Source organism: Anastrepha obliqua, chromosome 2 (assembly GCF_027943255.1).
Source record: "Anastrepha obliqua isolate idAnaObli1 chromosome 2, idAnaObli1_1.0, whole genome shotgun sequence".
NCBI classification, from domain to species: domain Eukaryota; kingdom Metazoa; phylum Arthropoda; class Insecta; order Diptera; family Tephritidae; genus Anastrepha; species Anastrepha obliqua.
Window position 1 is genome coordinate 80,851,018 of NC_072893.1, and position 21,321 is coordinate 80,872,338.

The 21,321-nt window shown below is 37.8% G+C and overlaps 5 protein-coding genes across 7 annotated transcripts; 1 reads left to right on the forward strand and 4 right to left on the reverse strand.

Annotated features, from left to right (window-relative positions):
• Positions 1-244: 244 nt before the first annotated feature.
• Positions 245-3,378, reverse strand: LOC129237561 (protein piwi). The gene has a single exon (XM_054872379.1). It carries the CDS (start codon positions 3,276-3,278, stop codon positions 627-629), a length of 2,652 nt encoding a protein of 883 aa, XP_054728354.1. The 5' UTR covers positions 3,279-3,378; the 3' UTR covers positions 245-626.
• Positions 3,379-10,207: 6,829 nt separating this feature from the next.
• On the reverse strand, positions 10,208-11,176 carry LOC129238230 (luciferin sulfotransferase). Its single transcript, XM_054873271.1, has 4 exons — positions 11,156-11,176; positions 10,956-11,117; positions 10,760-10,886; positions 10,208-10,699 (listed from the first exon to the last, which is right to left on the reverse strand). The coding sequence occupies exons 1-4, from the start codon at positions 11,174-11,176 to the stop codon at positions 10,305-10,307; spliced, it is 705 nt and encodes a 234-aa protein (XP_054729246.1). The 3' UTR covers positions 10,208-10,304.
• A 52-nt stretch (positions 11,177-11,228) lies between these two features.
• LOC129238760 (probable tyrosyl-DNA phosphodiesterase) lies at positions 11,229-14,325 on the reverse strand. The gene is made up of 7 exons (XM_054873935.1): positions 14,155-14,325; positions 13,850-14,073; positions 13,523-13,796; positions 13,361-13,463; positions 12,837-13,226; positions 12,180-12,771; positions 11,229-11,656 (listed from the first exon to the last, which is right to left on the reverse strand). The coding sequence occupies exons 1-7, from the start codon at positions 14,240-14,242 to the stop codon at positions 11,525-11,527; spliced, it is 1,803 nt and encodes a 600-aa protein (XP_054729910.1). The 5' UTR covers positions 14,243-14,325; the 3' UTR covers positions 11,229-11,524.
• Positions 11,607-18,311, forward strand: LOC129238765 (vesicle-associated membrane protein 7). 3 transcript variants are annotated; one of them, XM_054873942.1, is made up of 5 exons: positions 11,607-11,706; positions 16,807-17,204; positions 17,267-17,495; positions 17,640-17,707; positions 17,785-18,311. In XM_054873942.1, exons 2-5 carry the CDS (start codon positions 17,001-17,003, stop codon positions 17,944-17,946), a joined length of 663 nt encoding a protein of 220 aa, XP_054729917.1. In that variant the 5' UTR covers positions 11,607-11,706; positions 16,807-17,000; the 3' UTR covers positions 17,947-18,311. The 3 variants fall into 3 exon arrangements, with proteins under 3 accessions (XP_054729917.1, XP_054729916.1, XP_054729915.1); XM_054873941.1 differs by lacking the exon at positions 11,607-11,706 and adding an exon at positions 16,290-16,403; XM_054873940.1 differs by lacking the exon at positions 11,607-11,706 and adding an exon at positions 16,298-16,417.
• A 96-nt stretch (positions 18,312-18,407) lies between these two features.
• On the reverse strand, positions 18,408-20,508 carry LOC129238761 (mitochondrial amidoxime-reducing component 1-like). Its single transcript, XM_054873936.1, has 4 exons — positions 20,351-20,508; positions 19,666-20,285; positions 18,860-19,146; positions 18,408-18,783 (listed from the first exon to the last, which is right to left on the reverse strand). Exons 1-4 carry the CDS (start codon positions 20,355-20,357, stop codon positions 18,672-18,674), a joined length of 1,026 nt encoding a protein of 341 aa, XP_054729911.1. The 5' UTR covers positions 20,358-20,508; the 3' UTR covers positions 18,408-18,671.
• Positions 20,509-21,321: the final 813 nt, after the last annotated feature.

A 21,321-nucleotide genomic window follows, 5' to 3' on the forward strand; every position in this document is an offset into this window, starting at 1 on the left:
GAGTAGAGCTCATACAATTTATTAAGATGCAAACCTCATTTCTCTTTAATTCATTAATTCATAAACTTTAAAAACAATAAATGGGTTTTATTTTAGAATGCAAACGACGATACATTTTAAAAGATGGAAATCGGAGAAAAGTTGTATGACTTATTCTTTTAATCACTTAATATCTTATTGTGTATAATACTCGTATCAATAAACTCAGCATATTTCTATTGATACAATAAATAACACAAGTAAATCGAATGATCTGCAAGTTTATTTCTTTAAATTAAAAATTCAGGGTGACATAGTTTCAAAGTCGAGTCTGTTTTTGTTTACCCCACATCTATTTTTGCAAAAATTACATATAAATATATATGTATAAAATGACTTCAGTATTGATCGTTATTAATGCTATTAATGCTTCTTTAATTCATTTGGATTATATTTCATTACTTCGACCTTTTTTGTTACATATATTATATGTATGTTGTTTTGATTTCTTTCGAGTTCACTCATCCATATGGAATATGCATTTCAAAAATTAAAAAAAAAACTGCTTTCACAAGACATTTTGAAATCATGTTAAGAAAAATCGTTTACTAATATAGACTTGTTAATCATTTACAAAAAAAGGAACCTTACAAATAATAGAGTTTTTTCTCAAGTGCGTTCTGGGGCGGTTGGTAGAGACTTGTGGCCACTAAAGTTGCAAGCTTTTTAGCATATTGGCACACAGCTGGAACACGTGTTGTACCAGACCAATTGTAATACAAGTGAGTCATTTTGTATGTTAAAAGCTGCATTTGATCTGGTGTTAAACGAATATTGCTGTATACAATATTATAGCTTGTTGGGGACACTGTTCCTTGTCGCACAGACTGAGATACCAAGAAAAAGTCATAACGTTCTGGGCACGTAACTACATCATCGACTATTGTACCAGGAGGCGGATTTCGGCCTCGTGCAAAGAGTCGGGTATTAATACTTTTCGATACCACAACATACGCAAACATAGGTGGTTTTTCAGAGCCAACACGCTTATACTCTTGCTCGAGTTTCTCAACCACGTCCTTAACCTCGTGTTCGTAGACTTGTCGCAAGGAGCCTTCACCTACCCCATCGCGATAGAATAGAATTCGCGTTGGTAATTTTCCGTCATGTTCCTTGCGATATTGACGTAAAGCTTTAGTCATCATCGGCCAAAGACTATTCGCTAAAACATCGTGGGAACTGCATTCTGCAACCGTGCTGTAGAAGGTGGCATTAGTTTTCATATCCATTGATGCCACCAATGCCCCAAACGCCTTTGATCGATCACGGGTACTTTTGGCTACATCGTAGCCAATTGTCATCAACCCGGAAAGTGGTAGGTCAATCATCCATGGGGTATAACCCAATTTACAATTGATTTGTATAGCTACCTTTGTGGCTATGCTCATAAGACCGCGCTGGTTATTTGCCGACTTTTGTGTTATTACTTGCGTTGGAATGGCTCGTTCCAAGCAACCTTTCTTTTTTATAGAAGCGTAGCGCTCAGCATTATTATTCGGCACCAAACAAAGTATAAGTTGGGGGTCGTGACGGCTGCAGTCCTCCATCGCCTGTATATACGAGTGATTTCTATCATCATATAACATAACTTCTCGAGGGCGATTGATACGCATCTGCATTCCGCCAGCAGCACGAATTAAAGATTCGACGAAATTTCTTAATTCTCTGGAGTTACGATTTGTCGCAATAACAGACCACCTGTCAAGGCCACGAGATGGAGTTGTAAACAAACCGTTATCGCGAAAGAGGCGAGTCCAGTCTGCTTGTTCACCGGCAGATGCCTTTTTGTGTTCGCTGAATACGATACGTTGTGGCTCAAGAACACGACCATTAAGTTCAACCAAATGGCGATCTAGGGTCATGTTCCAATCATTCAGTACTTGTATGCTGGCATCAGTCTGCTGAAGTCTATTATTAAATATTCTTAAGCGGTCAATACGTCGATCAGGATTCATACGTGTATGATCTGCCATAGCACGCATAAGTTGGAAATTATTGCGCATGGTATCCGTTAGACCGGTAGGCCTACAAAGTTCGGGAATAAGTATGATTGTATCACTGCCCCCACTTCTCATTGCCCTTTCTTTAGGCTTAGATATGAGCAAAGGCTGCTTTGGATCGCGTATGCGAATATGGTATTTTTGGTAATAATAATCAATGAAAGACACATCTTTCTCTTTACAACTAAATGTTGTTGATGGATTTTTGTTGAAATCTACGTCATTAATGCGATAAGTTTTGTTATTGTAGTCGGTTAGAACAGTAAGTCCTAATACATGTCGTCGAAATTCCTCTTGGTAATCTCTAGCAGTTTCCGTGCATTTCATCAAAATATCATAAACAGTTTCTGTGCGCATAACTTTGTGAGCGATTTCAGCACAGAGTAAAATGTCACTTTCATGTTGGCGAATTGACGTCTGATAACCCGGCCAGAGTTGCAAACGGTACTCTCGCAGATCAATTTTTGCAATCGCGTCATAAAAATTTCTGCCAACTAACTGTAATTTGAGACCCTCCATAGCGCGACGCAAAATTAAATTCAAAATCTGAAGTGATTGCCACTCTGTCATAGAAATTACACCAACATATTTAATTACAATTGTGTAACTGTCACCGACTTTAGATTTCGCATGAATAATTGTTTTATCTTCCGGTAGCTTACATGAAGTAAACATTTTTGTACCATCATATAAATATCCACCCAATGTTGAACGATGTTCAGAAAGGATACCACCCCGAACACGCCGCAGTTCAACTTTTGGTGTAAAATCAACGTGGTATTGGAATATGCGCCAGGTCGGTTTGGTCAACAAACGATAGTAGTTAGCTTGCAATATTATTGGGGTGCCACCACTACCAATTTTGCTTTGAATATCAGAAGGACGCGTATGCACAATTTCATAGCGCTCCTTCTTTATGCCATGGTCCGCGCTGTCTCCACCATCTCCATCTGCACCAAAACCCCTACCACCTGCAGCACCTGATGTTGATGGTTGATCTCTGGGCTCTCTGCGCCCATTTCCATTGCGCGATGAACTGGAACTTCTATCCGGTGAAACATGTTCTTTTTTATAAACTTTAGAAGGACGCGATTCGTCTGACGGTTCTCGCTCTCTGCGTCTTCGTTGAGAGTCACCGCCACCGGTATTGCTGGAATAGGTATCTAGTGGCGAACGCGACCTAGAATACCGTTGCTCTCGTGATGGTCTACGCCGACCACGACTATGATCATCAGACATATTTTCCGATATTATTAAAACAAATAAAAACTCTGAAAATTAGTTTACCAGCGCGAGGTGACGCGAAGCTTAAGAAATTAGTAACGAAACATAGAGTGGACTTTGTGTATCTCATGTGGAATACAAGTACTCCACAAACCACTAAACAAATAAGTATACCAAAATACTGCAGTCCACAAAAACTTGGGCTATGATTGCCAGGCGAAAATAATGTTCTGTGCATTCACATAAACATTTAGTTGTTGAAATAAGTTGTCTGACTAAAACTTGTGACAATTATTCAACTGCAAAAAAGGCTATCAGAGAAAGAAAAAAATACCAAAATGTATCGAAACAGGGTTTGGATATTTGTTGTTATCATTTGGTGGTTCGCAAAATTAAAGAACTGCATTTATAAAGCCTTTGTTATTTGATATACGGTTATTTGCATTTAATTTCCCAAATATTTTTGTCAGTCTCACTCGAATCCTTCGATGAACGCATAAAAGTGAAGGTACATAAAATGCATTCGCTGGCAATGCGTCACGCCGTAAATGTCAAATAAAATTGAATGCATATATATGCTACAATGCCTTAATGCCAACCAACAAGCAAACATATTTTTTCATTTTCATTCAGGATTTGTGAACGGTTGGCATTTAAAAAACAACAGAAACTCTTCGATTCTCATGACAGTCATGACTACATTACTAGAACAACCCGGATTTATGTAACCTGACCAAGCACAGTCACTCGAGCAGAATTCCTCAAATATTTACGGGAAATGTTTATACTAGCCATTGCTGGCCCACAACAACAGCAAAAACAAAAAATACTTGAAAAGAAATAAATGCAGTGCAAGTTATAAGTTCAATCAATTCATACTTTAACCAAAGTGTTCGATTATTCCAATAGCTGTTCCTTATTTCCAAAAGAGTGTGCGCACAACACAATTCAACCTATTTATCTTTAGCTTAGTTTTCAAATTTATACGCATATACGCATAAATACTTACACAACCTAATATTATTTTTGGAACAATTATATTTTCAATGATATCGAGATGTAATTACGTACTTCTTTTTGTTTACTTTCAATTGCTTTGACACCACAGAACAGTTGGAGGTTTTTTGAAGTTTGTTAATTCGACTTATCGCTTGGTGGAGAGGTGGTAACGAATTTTTTCATTATTTTGCAATTTTGACATTCTGTCATTCTTCCCAATACCATTATTGCAATGCGAGTGACTCTATTTAAACTTCACGATAAAGGCAAAAAGAAAATCCGCAAGGTTGCCACGACCAAAATTCGTCTGTATGAACACGGTCTAACAAGCGTCGCAGCGAAATATTGTTTACCTTAAATACTTGGATGCAGCGGTAATATTTCACACATAAAAAATAGCTTCCACAACTGCACATGAACCATATTCTAGAGCCAGTGTTGCAACATTTTAGTTTTGGAAAAACTGAACTGCCCAGGGCCCTTCCGGCTTAGAATTATAATGTTAAGAAAAAATAAGTCCAGTTTATGGCTTTAGAACATGAAATAATATTATTAGGGGACGAGCTTAGTATAATGTAATATGGACAATTTTAGGCAAAGTATAATGACTTATTTAATGAAACTTGATGGAGAACATCTCCCAACTCCCAACTGTAACTCCCAATTATTCCGGAAATAATAGTTTTGTAATTATTTGTCTGCAAAGAGCCCTCGGGAATTTCATTATAATGTACATATATTCTTTTAAAATGCACAAAATATACACTCACACGCGTGTTTTCACTTATTTTTATACTTCTAATCGAAAAATATCCTTGAGAATTAAATGCAAACGCATTTATCAATATCATCACTTTCCAATTTTAAATGAATAGAAATGAAGTATTTCAGTCAGTGTTGATGATGGTGATGGGGGTTATTGTCCATCCTTACTACTAACACGCATATAACGTTTTAATTTTTTTTTTGTAATGGCTTTAACGTTGAAAGGAGCTCTACGCAAAAATAATGTGGATGGCGTAGCCGGAGTTGAATTGATGAGTGTTAGTTTTTTTAAACGCGGCCGAAAATGGCCCATACGAGTCGGTGCTACGTAACCGGAACGACCCGTATTTATATCTGGCCAAGGACTGTCACTTTAGCAGCATTCCTCGTATATGCACGGGGAATGTTTATGCTGCTACAACAACAACAACGGCCTACGCGAATGAGTTCTATACAAAAAAAAACACGAGGACCCCTTTGTAATGTTTATAAGCGAGGCAATACATTATGCGTTCGTTTTGGTTTTTAATTACTTCATTATTTTTTGTTATATCTTTTATGACATTCTTTTCAAGTTATATACGTTTATAACATATTCCAAACATTATTCTATTGAACGGCTCCGCATACGAGCTCCGTATTTGTTTGAGGTTGTTGTTGTTGTTTTTGTTTGTTTGAGGTGTCTGGCAGCACCAACTTTAACAATAAATGACTTAAAAACTATATATAAGCGTCCGGAGGGTGCTGTTTTAAGATGGGAATATACCCCACTGTCGCCTCTTTATATCCTTTTTTTAAAATTGCATTATACTACATATTTCTCGAAAATGTTCAAAATTGCCCTTTTTATCGAATTTTTTTTAATACATACATATTGTAACGTAAATGGTCCCAAATTAGCTGGCAATTGCGGCAAAACCGATCGAAAAAGATACCAAAACAAAAACAGGAATTCGACTTAGCGAGAAAAAAATCGAGCTGCCGAATCTAGAAAGTACGATAGTTATTAAGCAGGGATAATAGAATGCAAGGTTGCGTGTTCCGAATTCACTTTGTCGTCAGAGCCCATATATAAACGAACAAAAGACAGTGGAATTACTTGTTTATGAAGAGGAAGAGTAGGCGAAGCCAATAAAAATACAAAAAAACTGCATTTGGAGGAATTATATTAATTTGCGCTTTCACAATTTAACAAGATCCACTTCATTTTCATTAGTTTGTTTAGTTTAAATTTCACAAATTACAATATTTCCGAGCAATTCACTAAATTTTCACTCCCGATGAATGTCGTGTCTGTACACTGTATCAACCACTAGCTATCTGTGTAGTTTGTCGGGGATCTCGTCCGCGTAATTGAGGAAATGCCTCCTGACGTGCCTAGGAGGCGTCATTGCCCGACGCTATTATCGTGCAGTCGTCAGCGTAGGAGACCAGGGAGACTTTCTCTGGTGGCTGGGGGAGTCTCGAGATATAGAAATTGAAAAGCAAGGGTGAAAGGACACCACCCTGCGGAACTCCTTGCTTTATTTTCCTCTGTTTGGATGTTTGGTCTCGAAAGAACACCGACGAATTACGACCACTCAGGTAGTTCGCGGTCCACCTCTTCAGCCCTGGCGGGAGTGTCGACTGTGAAATGTCATCTAGTAGCGTGGCGTGGCTGACTATTTCGAAAGCCTTTTTAAGATCCAACGCTACTAGGACAGTCCTCTCGCAGGGGCGGTTTTGGTTAAGTCCGTGGTTTATATGGGGGTTAATGACGGTGAGTGCCGTGGTGGTGCCATGCACGCTTCGGATACCATGCTGGTGAGAGGCTGGGGTCAGGTGTTTCGTAAAGAGTGGGAGTAGAAGGGCTTCAAGCGTCTTCACTACTGGGGAAAGGAGAGTTATCGGACGATAGGACTCCCCTTGGTTGGATGTTTTCCCAGGCTTCAATAGTGGGACCACTCTTCCTAATTTTCACTTATTAGGAATGATGAGAGTGGCCATAAACAAATTGAAGACCTTGGTGAGGTATTCTACTCCCGATGGACCCAGCTTTTTCAGCATCAGCATGTATAGTCCGTCAGGGCCAATGGCTTTTGATGGTTTCATGTGGTTGCCCCCTGAACTTCATCGCTGGAGAAAGCAAGTGGCGTACTGTTGTATGTCAGTTTGTGCAACCGTCTGATAGCACTACGTTTGGATCTGTCGGCCGGAGGATGCAGAATAAATTGACGGCTAAAGTAGCTCGCGCATCTCTTCGGATCCGACTAAGTACAACCGTTGAAGGTGATATCCACCTTGTGGTTGTGCTTCTTCGGGTTCCACAGGGGCGGTACGTTGGACCAGAGCTTGCTCACACTAGAGGTGAAGTTGCAGAACTTCAGATGCTTGAGATCCTTTATCCGAGTATCCCCGGGATCGGCCTGGCGTAGATGATCACGTTCGTTCGCCAGAACAGCTGCTTCAGCTGTGAAATTGGGACGTATGTCCCGGATCGTTCCAGCGGGTATGAAGCGAGCCGCATCGACTGTGATCCCCTTATGGAATGCTCGTTCGCCTGCGCGTATATACATAGTTAGGAATGGGGAGAGGGGCGAAGATGTCTTCGGCGAATTCCACGAATCTAGTCCAATCAGCTTTATTAAAGTTGATATATGACCGGTGACCCGCGGAAACAAAATCGGCAGGTTTCTCGATCGAGATGATAATGGGCAAGTGGTCTGATGCAAGCGATAGCATAGGTCGCCAGGTTATGCTATTTATCAGACCTGCTCTAGCAATTGTGATGTCAGGCGAGCTGCTGCAATTGCCCACTACCCTAGTGGCGGCGTCGACGTTTACAGGGCTGAATGTCGAATCGTCTATCTGCTCTGCCAATAGCTGTCCCCTACGATCATTTGGCAGGCTTTAATACCAAAGATCGTAATGCGCGTTTAAGTCAACTACTTCCAATCGAATTTCACCCCTGATGAGCGCACCAATATCAGTGAGATATCCTGCCGGGCAGCAGGTGACAGCGGGTAGTAAATGTTGTAAACTTCGAGCTCGGCACCGCCTGACCGCACAGCTATCCCTTGATATTCTAAGGTGCTGTCCCTGGGAGGAGCTGCCGTGTAGTTTTGTATCTTGGACCGCAGCTATCTTGATACCATGTCGGCTCATGAAGTCGACTATCTCGGCAATCTTACTCGTGAGTCCGTTGCAATTCAATTGTTGTGGCCTGATGTTGACATGTGGCCGCGCCACAGGGGCCGGTTGCGGGTGCAGAGCTCTGCAGCAGCGGGCAATGTAGTCGCGTGTCCACTCACGGGTGGTGCGCAGGTCAGAGCACTTCCGAAAATGGCACCAGCCATTGTAAGAATTGCACTGGACTGTTGTCAGGTTCCGAGCAACTATGGTCTGACACACGGAACAGACTGTGCGGGGGGCCAAGGGCTGCACTGGGGTAGGAGCAAGAAGGTTGTGGGTCAGTGGGGAATGTTGTGTTGCGCCTGAGGACTCCTTACCGTTAAGGTATCGCCGTTGAGGCAGGGGACGCCTGATGGCAACACGTGGCCACATACCTTGTGGACCACTCTCTATGAGTCTTAAGGCCTGAACAGATCTTAAGATGGCACCACCCGTTGCTCTTATTGCACCTAACCGAGGTGGAGTTCGGGTGGAGCCGTTTGTGGCAGATGCAGCAGTAAAATTCCTCTGGTCCAGGGTTGGGCTCACCGCCAGCTCTGAAGAGAAGTATTTGGAGCAATCCTACTGCAAGGGATTGCTCCTGTGACGAAAGGTTGGGGGTGGGATACGGTGCACTAGACAGGGCTAGTTTACTTAAGAAGCATATAACGGAACAAGGAAGCGAGCTTAGATGGAGCGTTCGTCTAGTTAATATAACTCGGGAGGAAGAAGGGTTTTTCAGTGGACAACTCCGCACTTCTTCCAGCCAAATTCCATTATCACTATCCATTTTTAAGTGTGAAATATATACTTAAAATTAATATTAATATATTAGGGACACAAAACTTACAAAATACAATAAAGTGCACAAGCGAGATAAATACATTTTTCAGCATCGCGGGAAGATAACTGCATTAAATTATATGTGCTGTTAAGGCAGTCCATCCTAATGAGTTATAGATATACTCGCTAGCGGCGAATCTTACTCGACAACTTTTTTGTTGTTTTCGCATGCAAATTTTTGATCTAGTTAAACGACCATAGAGATAGCGAGCGAGGAAATGGCGAACGTAAGAGGCCTAATATTAGGCGCCACCATCATCTATTCGCAACTTGCTAACTCTTGGCGAAAAGAAGAGGCCCATTGTGCTCCATGTTACGTGCCGCCGTAGCCGAATGGGTTGATGCGTGACTATCATTCGGAATTCGGAGAGAACGCAGGCTCGAATCTCCGTAAAACATCAAAGTGAAGAAAAACTTTTTTCTAAAGGCGGTCGCCACTCGGCAGGTAATGGCAGATCTCCGCGTGTATTTCTGCTACGAAAAAGCTTATAATAAAAAGACCATTAGCCAATCAGAGTCGGCTTAAAACTGTAGGTCCCTTCATTTGTGAAACAACATCAAGACGCACGTCAAAAATTGGAGGAGGAGCTCGGTTAAACACACGAAAAGGGTGTAAGCGCCAATTACTTATACATACATATGTAGTGAGTACCCTAACTACAAGCGTAACAGGAGGTGGCAACATTGATTAGGAACCGTAGCTAAGTTCGCTGAAAATTTAAATCGCAACTGAATAGTCAGTCGATGAAAAAACACACGCGTGTACAAAGCAAATATTTGTCTTTTATAATTTGAATAAACAGAATATAGACATCGAGGAGCTATACATATATGTATCACATTTAAGTGTATACAGTTATTTTGCCCGTCTGTCGGTATTTTACCGTTATTATAACACAGCATACCAGTGTATTAGATAGGCACTTCGTTCTGTATGTTTGCCAATTCTGTTTCTTGTTATTTTATGTTAAAAAATGGATTTTTTTAATTTATTCTGATTAGAAAAACGTTTCAAATAAAACTATGTAAGCACATTTTTCAACAAATTTTTTGGAATTTCAAACCATATGTAGACTTTTGTCCATCATTGTATGTTGGATATTTCCGAGTAAGTCGGCCTAACATTTGCGATACCGATAATAAAACTAAAAGTATTGTATACAGATAATCATTTCAACAAAAAAGAGTTGTATTTAATGTATTTTATTTTATACGCATCCGAAGCCACAGGTATCAGCTAGTGTATTATACAAATAATTGTTTTTTTGATATGAATCGCTTTAACTATAAGCTAAGTATTGCCTTTGCAGTAGGCTTTACTATATTTTTTTCAATCCACTCATCTACACATTTCTTTAACTCTACATCACTCACTAACTCTTCCCGCTTTCCATTTCCACCATTACGTACAAACCCAGCTTCACCTTTTAACAAAACTCCGATATCTGACATTTCACTTCCATTTACTGCTGGATTTTCGCGAAAATTCTTAATATCCAAATGTTCCTTAAGATCCTTCAATCTCTCTTTGCTAATTGTAATATCTAAAAAGGCAGCCACTTTCAATATGACACCATTCAAATTTGACACCATTTCTTCATAGTTCAGAACAAGAATATTAGGCAAGTTCCGATGGGTATAAGCTTCCTTAATATGGCTATAATATGGCAGCCACGGGTCTAAAATTTTGAATATACACATGCACAAAATTGAAATAGCCAATATAACAACAAACTCACTTAAACCACGTGAAAAGTAGTTCCAATATCGCGTAAAGTCACCGCAATAACCCTGTGTGCGATATAAGCGATTCAAGTGGTAATAAGAAACCGCTACATCTTTGGGGTTGCGCATCACATAAATGATCTAAATGTGTATTTTTTGTTCAGCGTTAATTGTAATTTTTTTACTGTTTTACACTGTATTTAAAAGTACCTTGCATTTATTCTCCATAACACTAGGTGGCAGCAAAGAAAATGGCAAATGAGTTTTAATAAATCGTCTTCTATCCAATGGCCATCTATCCAAAGTCTTGTAGCCTGGTGCAGATAAATGTTCAATGAATTCTTGTTTGATCTTGTCATATCCAAGTATGTACTGTTAGCGTTGAACTAAAAACCAAGTTATAAATATACCTTATTTTGCTGAATGTGCATCTTTAAATAGTCAAAATAGAGACCGTGGAATTAAATAAACATTTTCTCAATGTTACATTACTCTGCTTAATTACCGCTACTTCTTTTATTACATGCTACCATGAAAATGTTAGTGTAACAACTGGTTTTTCTCAGGCTGTAAACGGAACATTGTGCAGTTGTTGAAAATCGTAAGTACATTTATTGTGTTCAAAAATTAGTTTTTTTTAATTAGACATTTGAATAATAAAAGCGAGCGTTTGCTCATGTAACAGCAATTTTAATTTTATGTAGTTCATGTACTTATATATGTATGTGTAAATGAGTTGGTGTATGACTTAAGCTTAATAATAACGATTAACGGTGTTACTACTGATGCAGATAATTTATTAAAAATGGTTTATCATCAGGTTTATATGGTGTAATTGGCACATCATAGGGCAGCGGGAATGGTGGTATACCATCACGAACGTGTCCTAAGGGAAACGTCTCCTCACCGGTCTGCAAAAAAGCAATTAGTAAACATTGACTGAAAAACGTGAATTTCTCGGGTAAGTCGTGTTCGATAACATAGAATTTTATTCCTAATTTTTCAAGAAAAAATATACATCACTCAAAACTTTACAGATCAAAGTGACAGTTTGAGCTGGAGAAGTTTTAGCCAGCAAAAATTGTCCATCTTGGAAACATATGACTTCTCATTCATATGATTTCGTGCAAATAAAGAGATTTAATTTTTATTGAATCTGATATTTTGTGCAATTTCGTCCTTGCGGCGGTTTGAAATTTGCAATTTATAGTCAGAAACAATAAAATGGAAAATTGGTTAACAAAAAACCTGAGTATATAAAGGCAATTTATGGTAATTTTTTTGTACAACTCATAAATTTGTTAACAAATTAAGCACAAATTTTCTGGCAATTGCACTGGAATCCACTCGGAATTACAGAACCTGACCTAGTCCGTTTGTAATTTATCACTATAACATATAGAAACGAATTTTAGCCGTCTGCAGAACACATACCACGAATCTCGGCAGGAACAGCACACCTGCTTCATAGTTCATGATCCTTAAACATGGTGCAATGTTAACATTCTTATTGAAGGCACCCCACGCTGCTTTCGATAAATTTGCGGAGGTCAACATAAACCAATAAATAGATTGGTCTTCCAATTTCATACGTGTGTAACTTTTTATGTGCGGCATTGCTTTCGAACGGTAACGCTGTTTTGAGCACCACTGAAATAGATGCCCACGCAGCCACGACTGTTTATCATTAGTACTTGCGCTATAGGGCAGGCATCCACCACCTAGCAAGCCATCATGGCTGTTGCTTACATTGCCAAAGCTGGGGTAAATCATTTTGAATGGTGGAAAATGTGTAAGCCCTGGTGGTCCGGAATGTTTGCGCAGACTATTGAGAAAATCATGTTGTATCCAAGTTTGTATATTTGGACCCAAACTACCGATGCTTGAGCTTTGACATATTACTGGCACCCTTGCGTCAACTGCTGTGCAATATTTCTGTAATAGTTCGCCGACACGTGCATGACCCCAAGAGTATCCACGGGGCCCTTCGCGAAAGCCACCAGGTGTTGAACCTATGAAGAAGACACTGAAAAGAAAAAAATACTTTTTAAAAGTCTATATCTTGTAATAAATATTCTGTCTGATGCTTACTTTATGGAACTAAAATCTGTTTTGCGTATTCGTGCTATCCAGGGTTGAAGTTTGGCTATTTTATATTCCACTAAATACAACATCAAATCTTGCCGAAAATTTGTGGGACTTTCCCCAGCAGTTGTATCTACATTTGCAGGTAGCGCTGGTAACTTTGGGCTTATCCAAATACCTTGCGTACGATTGTGCCAATCATCTTCATAGAGGTTCGCTGTTGAGATTACGACGCGCATGCCGCCATCAGTATAGCCCAGAAGCATTACTTTAGCGTGTGAAACTGCAAATGGCGTCGGCATATTAACTTTGACGGCTGTGACCTCCGGATGAAATTTTGATATATTTGCTAACCCTGGTGTTTCATCCCCATAGAGAATAAGTAGCGGAGTGCCCCTATAGAATGATTAACATATGAAATGCGTATAGGGTTAAGTATCTATTAATATTTTGTCCAGTTCAAACTATAGTGACAATTGTGTTCTATTTTTAAATATGAAATAAACATTTGTATAAATGTATGACCTTACATTATGCCAGCGAAATAATAGCGTCCAAGCAACCATCCGATTTCTACCATAAAGTTAATTTGCACGGATGATTCTATCTTGCCTAAGCTCTCATCTAGAATTTCTGCATAAAAAACCAAAAACAATTATATTGTCCTTAAAATTGTTTTCACTAATTCGAACCTAGAAATGTGATAGTTAGTGGTTCATGATGAGTAGGTTTAGCATCCGTAATTGCCGTAAGAAAGAAATTATATGGTGCAGCACGTTCAAGTTTATCGGCAGCATGACCCTTTTCCAAAACTACTGGTACGTAGTCTTTGACATTTCTAGTTATTTTGGCATTTTTGGAAAGATTGGAATTATCGCTTGAAGAAATGCTTGTTGCGTTGGATCGTAGCCCACAGCTAGCAGATGTACTAGCCACTGGTGATTTGCCACGCTTTACAGAATCACACTAAAACATTGTATTCAAACACACTGTATTAAAAGTGTTAACAGGGTACTTACTTTAATTTTGCCACCATCCAAACAACGGGAACTTCTAATGCTATCAACATCTTTTCCATCAGAGTTTCCCATCTCGCTGCTACTTCCCCTACTCTTTGTCTTTGGAAATAATTTCTCCAACAGTTTTAATTGTGTTTCTATTAGTTCCGCCGACATAAATAAGTCGTCAGGTATAACATACTTGTTAGTTTTGGAGTCCAATCCGTTTTCATAAATCTTGTCCACTGAAAGATAAAGAAATGTAACGTGAGAAATACATATGTATGTACATATATATAATAATCAATAATAAAAATTCTGCATACAATGAGGATGTGAAAATTCGTCAAAATGTTTGGGATTCTTCCGGTAGCACTGTTCGCCATAATGGCATTTCTTTAATTTTTCTGCCATTAAGAATAAAAATAGAAAGAATGGAAGTGTAATGAAAATCCTAAACAATTAACGACAGAAAACACAACAAAAGAATTCAGCGCGTAGCAGTGATGCCAACACTCACAAAAGGCCTGAATTAGTTGAAAATAACAAACTGTTTACATAAGGCGATTTTTGATTCAAGTTTTAATTTAATGCCAGAGTAAAATTTGTTTAACGGTCTTTCAACAAAATGGGTTGCCAGCCATGTTTCAACTATTCAACTCTTCCTTTGAGCTACTCTGAGCTTGTTTTCATTCCGTACTATGTGTGCGCCAATTTTGAAAGTGGAATTATAACGAGCGGTTTTGATTATGATTGTTATTAGTAAAATTTATCACAAAATCAATATTACAAATTTTTTCGAATTTCAAGAACACTGTAATAATTATTATTATTTCTCGTTTTTAACGGTTATGGCTAATGATTGTAACTCATTAGACTGGTAAAACTCGCTGCTTTACAAACACGTGTAATTTAAGGCAGCTCTATTCTCGCGTTACCAATATATGTTCATATCAGTTGCTTCATCTAATCGCCATTTGCTAACACTTGGTAAAAAGAAGAGGCTTATTGTTTTATGAATGTTAGCAAAATATGGCTTAAAATAGGCCTCTTCATTTTGCCAAGAGTTAGCAAGAGGTGAATAGATAAAGCTACTGGTATAAATGAACATATCTTGGCAGCGCGGGAATCGAGCTGCCTTGAATTATATATGTAATAGTGAGTTATACCAGTTTAATGAGGTATAACCATGGTCGCTAGCGACGAATCTTACTCGATAAGCTTGTTATTGCTTTCACACCCATTTTTTCGTCAAGTTAATCAAGCATAGACATAGCGAACGGGAAAGTGACGAATACAAGAGGCCTAATATTTCATAACATAAATTGCCAATTTCCTTCAATTTACTGTCTTGATAGGCAATTTCATTACAATTGATCATTAAATACATCTAAAACTTATGGAGCCCACACTCACTGACATTATCGTCGTCTCTGTCTGTTGTCCGTGATATACACAAATTTGAGTAAAACTTTGAGTTTGGTTATATCACAATACCTCGGTTATTATGGGATTGAGTTTCGCTGTATCGACACAATGTTGTCATTGATATTTTTACATACACACTTTTACACACACGGGCGTTATCAGTTACAATTTTTCATTGTTTAATAAGCCAAAGTCAAAACCCAAAACTTTGAAATATTTCATTTATCTATAAATAACTGTGTGGTGAGAGAGCAATCAGCTGACATATTTTTACGGAACGATTCTATAGAACGGAACGGTGGTGGGTTTTCATTTATATGGGCTCTCATATGGTTTTCGTGTCAGCTGACACGGAACGTCCGTTTACGTTGGCGAGAATCTGAAATTATAAAATAATCCTAGATAATAACCATACTTTTTGACATACAACCCTATGTTTTCTGTGCAGTAGATCATTATTTTTACGCGTGTAAAGAAAAACGTCAAAATAAAAACTAAATAAAATGGATGCCGGCAAAGAAAACAAGTTTGTAGATATAATTCTAATAAAATGTTTCTTAGGTATGATCAACTATGCATTCATATAACAGAAAAAAAACGTGTGCCCTCTTTTTACTTATTATAAAATGTAATATCGACTTTCGAATGCGTATTGCTGCCATAATGTTTTGAAACCTTAGTAAACTTCGTTTACGAATTTCCTTCAACTGTTTATTAGTAGCGGCCAATTGCGCAATTAAATTAACTTTCCTTCCACTTGTATTTTCTTCATATCGTTAATAATAATTAAACAAACCAAAATATTCCCCCAAAGCAATTTCTATGAAGAAAAACGCCTCACAACAGTATTGACAGCTGAATGTCAATTTTGCAGTTAATCTGCCATTCACATAGTAGGCTAATTTTGTGGATTTATTGGCATATGTGAACGTACTTTTAAGTCAGTTAAAATAGACGTCGACTACGTTTATAAACCAATGTAGTCTCCTTGTATGTTTCTTTAATCATAGCTACCCTGTAGTTTGTTTTATTGTGTTCATTTTTGTTCATACAACGCAAAAATATTTTGACTGTCAGTGGAAAAGTGCATCTGCATTTTTTATTTTCTTCGAATTTAGTATAATGCAATTTTTTGCTCAGCAATTAAGTAAGCAAACTGAGGTAAAATGATTTAATAAAAGATAAATAATAATGTACGGACAAAAAAGGACAGAAATAGGCAAAATTGAACAAATTTCCAACTATGCATTTTAGTTATCGTTTTTTTTCTGATATCAACAGTAAATTGTAATGACAGTCTTAAACTTTCATAATAGACAGCTTTGTGTAATTTGCATTAATTATGCCAATAAATATGCGGTCATGATGGCTCTGAAGTTCCGAGCCTATATACATATATGTATAAGTTAATATGATAATCCACGGGTACTCTGAGTATCTGACGGCCTCTGTGTATTATCGCAAAGGGGAGTCCCCTTGGTGGGCCTGCGATTTATAACATTCAATTGCTATTTGTCATTCAATTTTTATTTTTTGTTTATTTTACGCAGCATTCTTAAAGCAACACAGAAAGAAGCAAAGGAAAAATATATAGAGCGGTACTGAATTATTACCAATAAATTATTCTCGCTGATAAAATTCATAGTGCTTAAGTAACCGAGTGGCTTCTTGGAGTGACCAAGTTTACGCCGAAGCTGGATCTTCCTGTCGCTAATACCAATACGAGAACCAACAACATCACAAAATGCCTCTTCTTTATAGTGTAATATCTCGAGGTAGCACGGTGCTGGCTAAATACGCCGAATGTGTGGGTAATTTTGCAGAAGTCACCGAACAGATAATCTCGAAAATAGGGATAGAAAATCACAAGTTGACTTATTCGCATGGAGAATACTTAATACATTACATTTGTGAGAATCGCATTATATATATGTGTATTACAGACAACGTAAGAGCTAAATGGAATATATGCATATAAAAATTGATAGAATACGAAAATTTTACTTTCAGGAATTCGATCGTACGCGCGCCTTCCTTTTTCTTGCTGATGTCAAACAGAAATTTATACAAACTTATGGACTACAAGTAGCGACCGCTATTGCATATGCAATGAATACGGAATTTTCAAAAGTTCTAGCGGAACAGATGGCACATTTCAGTGAATCGCGCGAGGTGGACATGATTTCAAGAGTGCATGGACAAATTGATGAATTGAAAGATATTATGGTAAAAAATATCGGTATGTTGATTGGCACAATATGCACCCAAATAGTAGTAGTAGGAAATAGATTACCCTTCTTAAGAGCCTTTTAGTTGTGTAATTTTATATTGCAATTTTTAGTAAAACAAAATTTAAATGCCCTTTATTTTTCCATACTAATAGATAGTCTCCGCGATCGAGGTGAAAGACTGGAGTTGCTCGTTAATAAAACCGATAATCTTAGTAATAATGTAAGTAATATACAAATGTAACCCACTTTGTACACAAATATGAGTTCACTATCATGCTTATGTATTTCATTTTCTAGTCCGTTGCATTCCGCAAAGCTTCTCGAAATTTGGCACGACAAATGTTCTGGAAAAAGGTTCGCGTCTACGTCGTGGTAGTGCTTATAATAATTTTTGTTATCTATGTGATCATAAGTATGTCTTGTGGTGGCCTGGCATGGCAGAGTTGTATTGCAAATTGAACAAAAAAAAAAATGGAGAATATAAAAAGTTCGACATAAAATATATATCTCGATATCTCGTCAAATATCTTTAGTTACTACGTTTGCGACCCGCATTCATATTCAATTAATTTTTTTTTTGTATCTGTAATCGTTATTTATGTATATGCTTCTTTTTTATTAAACAGCACATTTGTTAATCGGCGAATGCACGAGACGAATCATTGACAAGGTTCAGTGCATGAAAAATAATCCAATATTCATTTATATATTTAATCAGAGAATGTATTTTTGGTACATACACACATATGTAGGCAAGTATGTGCAAATTAAAAATATATTTAATTAAATAAAAATTAAAACAAACAATTTCGATTAAATATTAATATACTATTAAAATTTATTATCAAAATGAAAAACCATCCAGTATAGATAACTTGGTTAATGTATTGTGTGGAATGCAGTAAATGAAAGGCAATAACAAAGGGCGCGTTCGAGGCACGTAATAAAATAGTATTCAGCACTTATAAACGTTTACAAAAATATAATGGAGCGTTCTCTAAATATTTTTGATGATAATTTGGATATTGCGGTAAATTACAAAGAAAAGGATGAAACCATCGTGCTGAATTTTTGAGTTAGCCAAAGTTGCCAGAATTGCTCATCGAACGGGATACTTTAAAAATTCGTGCAACACAACGGTCGTCATCGCAACTCGAACAAGTCCAAAATCAAATAAATCTCAACTACTTTTGCACGCCACAGTAAATCACATCTCCTCGCTTTACTTTTCCTGCCTTACGTAAACCTAGATGTATGCCAAGAACAGGACTCGGTTTGTTTTCAAAGCAACGATACCTGAAATAGGAAAGCACAGTGGTTTTACACACATTTCTGAAATTGTGAATATGTATTCAAATTCATGCCGGCTTACGTCTTAAGCGTTTTTAAAGGGTTATTCTCTGGGTCGCGCTCGCCAGTCTCTGGATTGATGTTTGGCAAAATGCAACGACGACATGGTGCCACTTTACGAAACACTGCTTCATTGCCAACTTTAATCCATTCAAAGGCATCCTCAGCATAAGGTTCACTTTTATCCATTTTCAAATAGAAACCGCCACGAAATTGAATCGACTGTACCGGGCGTGGTAGTCTTTTATTGAGATCATCAACAGAGGATAAATTCATCAGCATGTAGCTGGTGGCATCCGCGAAGGCACCCTATAAATAATAAAAATTCTATTAGTAGTAGTAGTATTAAAATTTACTTAAAACATTTGATTTGTACACTGTGTACGTGTGATTGTTTACGAGCTGTCTCAACAACGTGATAAGATAATTTGAGTTTTGTTTTGTCCAAAGTGTATCGACTTATTGTAAGCCAATTGTTTGTATTTTTATTCAACTTTGATTGTCAACTACATTTAGTTTAAAGGCCGGGATCAAACTGAGTCAAATCATTACAGGTTAAACGTGCAACGAACGGCACAAGTCGGTTTTACTTTACCGGAACTACCCGGATTTATATCTGACCGAGGACTGTCACTGTAGCTGCATTCCCCTTGCATGTGTGGCGAATGTTTATGCTGTTACAACAATAAGATGCACCGAAAACTAGTTATCAAATTAGTTTTCTGATTTTTATTTATATTCCAACTTAATTAATTGATATTCTAAGATTTTCACTGCAACTGTATTTTGGTTTCTTAAAATTTATAATATGCCGAAATAAATACATACCGTATCTGATTTTGTGATATGTGGTTCGTTGGCCAAATCCTTGTCAATTGGCTTAAACGGCTTGCGATATGGATAATAGACAAGCTTCAATCCACTTTCCTGACCTAATATATATTGTGAAAACCATTTGTCATATTTTTCACCGCACAACGTAGCATCTAATTTGGCACCAAACACTGCTGTGTGTATATTTATACCCGGTGCTTCTTTGACGAGCTTTTTAAAATCTAATTCCAATGTATCCATGCCGGGTGCATTGATGTCAAGCTTTGTGGGTGTTACCAGTGTCGAAGTGATGAGTACCATTTTAGGATAGCCACGAGCCGTTATCATTACATCAGTACTGTCCACTAGCATTAGTGCGCGATCAAGAAAACCCTGATAGCGTAGGCCAAGCACGTCACAATCTAGTTCGGTGCCATCTGGTATTTTGAGTCGTGCACAAGATTTCAATGGGAAGAATTCCAACATTTCCAATGTTCCCACTCGTTGCCATTCTTCTGGCATAACATCTTGCTTCCAGTATTTGTAATATAAGTAAGTGGCACTTGATATCGCTGTTACGCCAACACCAATGCCGATACTGACCAGCAGTTTGGTGGATAGTCCATTCGATGGGTCTGAGGGTAGAAGGGGTGAAATAAAAACGTATAAAAGCAAATGTATTGAATCGATTCTTATTTACTGGACATTTTGCGCAGTTTGTTTTTGATGTGGGGGCCACTTGATTTCTTTTATTAAATTACAACACAATTGTGGTTGGCTTCACTTAACTGTTTCTGAAGAACGACTGAGAAAACGTGAATTTTGCTTGCACTTTTCATGGTGGTCCTCCTCATGACAATATAATATAATGTACATTGCTCTACAATGTAGGCTCTACATACATACACGAAAATTTACATATATACATACATACATATGGATATTTGCAAATGTATGCCACCTTTCGTTGTTGTTTAAATAAATACATACAAAAGCAGGGGCGGCTGTATGGGGTAGTAAACGGGCTTTGGGTGTTTATGCGCCTTTCGATAATGATGCTTACACTCACCAACGTAAACGTACGCCCTTATCAGCTGCAACGATGAAACTAATGAGAGCCTCATGTAAATGAATTCTCACCACCGTTCCGTTCCGAAGAATCGTAGATGATTGTTTCATCGTGTCAGCTGATACGGGCATAAGTTTACGTTGGTGAGTGTGAGCACCATAAGTCATTTCGAAACAAATCTAACTAAAAGTATGTGTTGGCAATCCGTGAATGTGAAGTTATAAATTGGATAGACCTGGCAACTCATAAATGTGAAACTGTGTTAAGCTCAAAGTAGAGGTGCCATACCATAACGGCATAACCATAACGATATTTATGTCATCAATTACACAGGCCTGCGAAATTTAACTTTTTTCAGTTTCTAGAATGGTTGTACTTGTTTCTTGTAGTTTTTTATGCGCTGAAAACGAATCTGACCTTCAAAATGCTCCATCATGTCAGGATTTTTGGTAAATGAAGCCTAAAAGGTAAAAAAATGGCCATTTTAGCCATTTTTGATAATTTTTTTTGGGATAGAAATTTTTTTTTTTCAAAATTTCGACGAAAAGGTCGCATAATGCAACTCTTTAGCTTTAAAACCCATTTCTTTAAATTATTGTACG